At 22.4% G+C, this 7,413-nt stretch overlaps 1 protein-coding gene across 1 annotated transcript; it reads left to right on the top strand.

The window, feature by feature from the left end:
- The first annotated feature begins 3,655 nt into the window (after window positions 1–3,655).
- Window positions 3,656–5,390, top strand: LOC127253891 (60S ribosomal protein L35-like). Its single transcript, XM_051278696.1, has 3 exons — window positions 3,656–3,735; window positions 3,833–4,125; window positions 5,195–5,390. Exons 1-3 carry the CDS (start codon window positions 3,732–3,734, stop codon window positions 5,267–5,269), a joined length of 372 nt encoding a protein of 123 aa, XP_051134653.1. The 5' UTR covers window positions 3,656–3,731; the 3' UTR covers window positions 5,270–5,390.
- The last annotated feature ends 2,023 nt before the right edge of the window (window positions 5,391–7,413 follow it).

Here is a 7,413-nt window from a genome sequence, read left to right as displayed (position 1 = left end):
TAAATTATGATATTTATCCCAATGGTTGGAAATTTATTTGGTTTTAATTTGAAATTGAGGTATGTTTATTCAATTTGTATGATTTTTTTAAAAATAAATATTAATTTATGTTTAAAATACAAATCAAATACATTTTTATTTTATTTAAACTTTCAATTTAAATTTAACCAAACAATTGTTTTTGTTTTTTGTTTTTTGTTTTGTTTTGTTTTTTTTTTTTTTTTAGATTTGGTTCTTTAGATTAAAAAAAAAAGAGAAAAAAAATTAGATTTAAATATTGTTTAATATGGTATAAAATTTTGTTTGATATATTTAAAATAAAATTTTAATTTTGTATGTAAATATACATTCGATTTGATAACTTTAATTGTATGTTCAATATCTTTAAAAAAATATTTCCTCTGCTTTACTTGATTTGTCAATTCTTTTTATTTCTATCTATCCCACATTATTTGTCATTTTTTTCAAAAAAAAAATATAATTATATACTTTAATCACATTTTAAATTTCATATAATTTATAATTTTTTTATATTTTAATTAAATTATTTAGTTATATTAATATTAATTTATAATTATTTTTTACTAAATCATAATTATTCAATAATACACTTTTAATTACTTACTAATTAAATAATATTTAAACTTCAGTGCCTAAACTAAAAAGGATAAATTAGCTGGAATAAAGGAAATAAGAAGTAGATTCTTAGATTTTAAATCATATGATGTATTTATACACTTAAATTTGAAATTTGAAATTTTTTATAATTTTAAAAATTATCATATCAAATATATAATTTTATAAAATACTACCGTTTTAAGGGTTTCATTTGTACGTTAATATTTCAATATTAATTATTATATTAAAATATAAGTATAAATTAAAAAAAAAATATTTTATAAAATTATTATAATAATATAAAAGATAAATGTAAACTTTAAAGGCGAATTATTTTATAAAATTCTCAAAACATTGCATTTTCAAAAGCCTCCGTTTAAAATGAAACCTTAAAATTTGAATATATATATATATATATGTGGAATGAATTTTTATTTAAATTTTTTTAAAGTGGTCAATTATTGATTCGATAGTCGAGAACGGTATTTTAATTTTTTATATTTAATTGATTTAATAAATGATTATTTTAATAATATATATTTTGGACCTATGTTGATATTTGATTACATTGATATTAGTAAACTGTAAAAAAGTTTAAATAAAGATGAGATAGTCAAATTTTGTATCAATAAAAAAATAAAATTGAAAAAAAAATAAATAAAAAAAATGACTGACTCACAGATAGACACGTAATTTAGCTGTTGTTCGGGTACCTCATTAATAATAAATTAATTAATACCATACGCATATCGTGAATGGATCCAAAAAAAAATATTAGGTAAAATAAAATATACTCTCTCTTCACATAATTTGTTCCTATTTTTTATTTTTATATTTTATAATTTTTTTATATTAATTAAATTATTTACTTATATTAATTTTAATTTATAATTATTTTTATTAATAGATTTTTTAATTACATATTAATTATATTTTACCTAAATTTGCGTATATATATATATTATATTTATGTCAGGGCGATAAATGGTACGTCTAATTTGAGCATAAAGTTTAAAAATAATAATATTTTAATTATACAATAGTTAAAAATAGTATAAATACAATTTTGATGGGATATTGGTCAACAAAAAAAGTATTTAATAAAATTATTATTTTATAATTAGATAACTAAATTTAAAATAAAAATATGTATACTTTCTGGCCGGATATATAAAGTATAATAATAAGGGTTTTGAGTTTTGAATAATTAAATTTTAAATTTAAATAATTATTTAATATTGTATAAATAATTAAATATGCATTAATATCATAGTTTTGAATTTAAAACAAATATATAATGTAACATAAAAAGTAGTAGCCATTTCGGCTCATATAAAAAACAATATTTTAACTTTTTTTTTTTTTTTTTTTTTTTTTAGTATTAGAATTTAGGTAGGTAAAATAACCTATAAAATAAAAAATGTTTAAATATATATTTTATTTGAGAGGTGTAATAAAATAAAATAAATTAATTATTTTTTAATTTGAAAATATTTTATTATATATGTTGCACAAATCAAAATATAAAATATTGTAAATAAGTAGTAGTGAGGATGTCATAATGAATATTGTGAATAGTGAAATTTTTCAAAATTTTGTAAAAAATATAAAAAAATATTTATTATGTTAAATACCTATTATAATTACTACGTTAAAAAGAAAATAAAATTGTATTCTAACTAAACAAAACCGATAAACATAAGTACATAGAATTTTTTTTTTTAATGATAAATTTGTTATATTTTAAATATTAATATAACTAGTAGATTTGTTCTCTTAGCAGATAAATTAAAATCAATATTATTTATTTGATATATTTGTCGATACAAATTTATTATTATCATATTTTTTTATTATCATAATATCAAAATACTATTTCAATAAAAATTTAAATTGTTATCGCATTTTAAATTAATTTTAAATTGAAATCAATCCGGTCAATTTGGTTTAGTGGTATAGGGATGAATCAGTGATTGTGAGAGTTGATTTTAATTTTTTTTACTATATGTATTTATTTGGGGGTTGATTTTCATTTTTTTACTAAGTCTTAAATCTTGTTATTTTATATAAAATTCTATTATTTTGTTTAATCAAATATTTAATTTTTACTATTTCATTAATTTTTTTTTAAAAAAGTATCACATTTAATATATATATTTTTATATTATATTAAATATTAATTTTAAATTCAAAATATTATATCAACACTTTATATCAAATCAAATTAATACAAATTTTTATATTTTTATTAATAAAAATTAAATTCAAAATACAAACCCTAATTGTGAATTAGTAGAGTATAAAATACTTCTGTTTACAAGATAAATTAGACCCAAAGCAGAACATACCCAAAATTAGGCCTAAAAGTCAATTATAAATTTCACTCTTGGACTTTAATAATTAGAAAATAAAAAAGAGGCCCAAAAACCAATTATAAATCTCATATCTGGACTTAAAAAATTAGAAAATAAAAAAGAGGCCCAAAATTCAATTGTAAATTTCATCTTTGGACTTTAATAATTAGAAAATTAAAAAGGCCCAAAACTAAATTTTATAAATTTCATCTTTGGACTTTAATAATAAGAAAATAAAAGAGGCCCAAAACTCAATTATAAATTTCATCTTTGGACTTTAATAATCAGAAAATAAAAAAGAGGTCCAAAACCCAATTGTAAATTTCATCATTTGGACTTTAATAATTAGAAATTAAAAAGAGGCCCAAAGCTAAATTATAAATTTCATCTTTGGACTTTAATCATTAGAAATATAAAACAGCTCCAAAATTCAATTATAAATTTCATCTTTGGACTTTAATCATTAGAAATATAAAAGAGGCCCAAAATTTAATTATAAATTTCATCTTTGGACTTTAATCATTAGAAATATAAAACAGGTCCAAAATTCAATTATAAATTTCATCTTTGGACTTTAATAATTAGAAAATAATAAAAGTTAGGCCCAATTAAAAAGGCCCATTAAAGGCCCAAAATGGCAAACCCTAGGCAATATATATGGATTAGGGTTCTTGTAAACATTCATTGAGAGCAGTTCGCTTCACCGCCAACCTCAAACCCTAATTCGGAGAGAAGCAGAGAGGGAACGAAGGGGACGCCATGGGTAATCGAGAAGCTTTCAAATTCATCGTGTTTTCTGTCTCCTTTCCATTGTAATTTGGTTTTTTGATTATCTATTTTGTTTGTTGTGATTAATGTAGCGAGAATTAAGGTGCACGAGTTGAGGCAGAAGAGCAAGGCTGATCTTCAGGCACAGCTCAAGGATCTGAAGGCGGAGCTGGCTTTGCTTAGGGTTGCGAAAGTCACCGGCGGCGCCCCAAACAAGCTCTCCAAGATCAAGGTCGTGAGGCTCTCCATTGCCCAGGTTCTTACTGTTATTTCTCAGAAGCAGAAGGCGGCGCTGAGAGAAGTTTATAAGAACAAGAAGTATTTGCCTCTCGATCTCCGCCCTAAGAAGACTCGCGCCATCCGACGCCGCCTGACCAAGCACCAGGTATACCTACATCGTTTTCCAACTTTTGAATCTAGCGCGCTTGTTTTGATGCAGTTTTTCCGATGATTTGTGTGTGGAGAAAGCTTTACATTCCTCGGTTAGCTTTTATTGTGATTGGAATTATGATTTAGGCTTTTAGGTGATTGCTATGTGCGAATGGTGATTGATGAAATTGAACATGGTTATATGTATATTGTCTCGCATCAATCCAATGTATTTTCGATTCTATAAAATATCGCATTTGAAATATATTATCCATGAAAAAGTTTCAAAACAACCAAAACAATCTTTAGACACAATATTAGGCTTTTTATTTTTTGATGTTGAACTTTGGTTCTGAATGTTGATTCCATTTACATGTTAAGCTGCAAATTATTTATTGTGGTTTCTGAATGGATTGGAATTGTAGTTACAATTTCTCATTAGACATCTAGTTTTGGATGTTTGAAATTTTGAAAAAATTCGCGGACAGCAGAGAGTATTTGGTTTGATGTTATGTGAAAAGAAAAAAGTATATTTGATGAGATTTTTTGTGAGAGAAAAAGGTATATTTGGTATGATACTTTTGAAAAAACTATTTTGATGAATAGTGCCAAAAGTTTCGAAACTCTTTGTGTAACAGAGCACAATCTTAAATAATTCGGGGATTGTTTGTTTTGTATGTCCTAAATATAATCTTGATAACTAATTCTCTGGCCCAATGTACATCCCCGTTTATTCACAATGATATTCAATGTGTGTCGGTTACCAATCGTTGCTATGCCCGCCCGGATGTTACTTTTCTAGACTATTTGTGCAATACAACGCCCTTTTTGCAATCTTATACTTGCACTATATAGAAATCTCGACTAGATTCATTGTGTGCATTCATTTGGTGTGCGATGTCAATAGTATGACTTTAAACGATGCTACCTATTTCATTAAGTGGCAATGTATTGTCACCACTTATTTGCATCACAAATGATAAGGTCGTAGGGGCTGTAAAATAAATCAACAACCCTTGGATTTACTAACCATTTGCTTTTGTTGTCGAAACTGTTGCCTGATTTCGGGTTTTGGATTTATGCAGGCGTCGCTAAAGACGGAAAAGCAAAAGAAGAAAGAGATGTATTTCCCCATGAGGAAGTATGCCATTAAGGTTTGATTAATTTTGTGTTCTTGAAGCTGTTTTTCTTTTGTTTCCGTTGCTCGGATATTTGTTTACTCTTTTTTTGCGGAAGAGTTAAGAGATTTCTATTTAAAAGTGATTATGATGTTTGGATTTATACTACTTTTTATTTAGCATTGTTATGATTTGATAATTTAGTATTGTTTGTTCTTTTTTTGTTACTTAATTTTTTCTCTTGGAACCAATTCACTTGAACTATGGTTAATTCAAAACATGGTTTAGGTGTTTGTGTTTGTTTTGAGTAACAAAGGGAAGATTATTTATTTATTTATTTTTAAGTAGATTATGGTGGAGATACTAGTATCTATTTCCATGTTAACATTTGAATTATGAAAATGAAATACACGACCAAATTTATAAAACTATTCATTAGTAAATTTTATTACTCTTATTCTAAAAAAATACTCTCTTCTATCATGTCTACGTTGCCGTTTCTGTCCATCCTGTTCCACATATTATGTCACTTTTTTTTTAAAAAAAATAATTATACATTTTAATCTTATTTAAAATTTTTTAATTTTTTTTTTTAAATTTTAATTAAATTAATTAGTTATTTTAATCTTAATTTATAATTATTTATATTATAAAATAATTATTTACTAATTACATTCCTCTTAAAATACCGGAGTAATTACTTTTGCCACTTATTATTTCTTAGTTTTGTCACTTGTTATTTCTAAGACAGAACATTAGTGATTTTATCACAAAAATTTATATTCTGTAATTATTTAAATTAAAATCAGAATTAATATAAAACTAAACACGCCCAACAATTTGAATGGGTGTTTTTATATGGGTTTTTGTGTGTTTAAAATAGTTTCAATTGATGTTTTTATTATAGTATGGAAAATTATATAGTAACTAAAAATAAATAATATTTTTTTTTTAACAAAACAAACACTCTAAAAAGCTATTCTCAAATAAATAAAAAATTACTACATAATATATTTATTTAATTTATTTGTATAAAAATTTATATAATTAGATTTGTATTTATATTTAAATATTAACTTTGGACAAAGAGAAAATTTTGTAATAATTTTAATTTAACATAAAAATTTCGTGCAATGTATTTTTACTAAAACATAAAAAATTGTTATATAAATAAAATATTATTCTATTATTTTTTGTATTATCAATTAAATGTATTTATTTCATTATTTTATCCCCTTTTATTTTTATTATTGTTATTTTAATAATAATAATAATTAATTTACTATAATTCTTGTACTTACTCAATTATTTTTTTCAGTCTTTAAAAAGTTTTTATAATAATTTTAATTTATTTTCATCTGTTTACTCTATAATTAAAATAATATTAATTTTTAATTTATATATCCAATAAATTTACATAAATTTGTTAGACAAAAAAATATGTATCTTTATTAAAAAAAATACAAAATAAATAAAATTGATTTTTGATTTTGATTTTGATTTTTTTTTTATATCAAAGATCACAACAGTAGATTTGTGGTCTTTTGTCTCTAAATTTTATATTTTTATTATTTGAACTGTTTTTTAAAAATATTACATATATATATTTTACAAAATATCATCTAATATACTCCCTCCGTCAAGTTAAAAAGTATACATATTTCTATTTTGGGACGTCCAATTACAAAGTAATCATTTCATTAAATACCCAATTTTTTCACAAATACCCTTACTTTACATCACATCATTATTTTTATACCGAAAAAAGTAAGGGCAAAAATATCATTTTACTACTTTTACCTACCCACTATAATTAAAATACTATTATTGCTTAATCTCCGCGCCAAAAGTAATTGTATACTTTTAACTTCGACGGAGAGAGTATTATTTTAATATCATATTCAAATCAAATTTTTTTCAAAACCTCTCAAAAAAAACATAACATTCCAAATAATATATTTTTATATTAATATAATATGAATACAACAATATAAATATATCTTATGCTACTATTTAATTCAAACAAAAAATAATTATTTATTTATTGTAGTAAATTAAGAATACTAATATTTTATTAATTAATAAAAATATATTGTATAAAATATTTTTAATATTTTTACTCTTAAAAATAAAATATAAATATTTTTACAAAAAATAATAATTTTTACAAAAATGACATATTTTAT

Source organism: Andrographis paniculata, unplaced genomic scaffold, assembly GCF_009805555.1.
Source record: "Andrographis paniculata isolate CXL003 unplaced genomic scaffold, ASM980555v1 Contig51END, whole genome shotgun sequence".
NCBI lineage: Eukaryota > Viridiplantae > Streptophyta > Magnoliopsida > Lamiales > Acanthaceae > Andrographis > Andrographis paniculata.
This window is presented reverse-complemented; position numbering and strand designations above follow the sequence as displayed.

Coding starts and splice junctions, on each gene's coding strand:
- LOC127253891 (XM_051278696.1), top strand. Junction 4,126..5,194: donor GCCGCCTGACCAAGCACCAG/GTATACCTACAT, acceptor GGATTTATGCAG/GCGTCGCTAAAGACGGAAAA.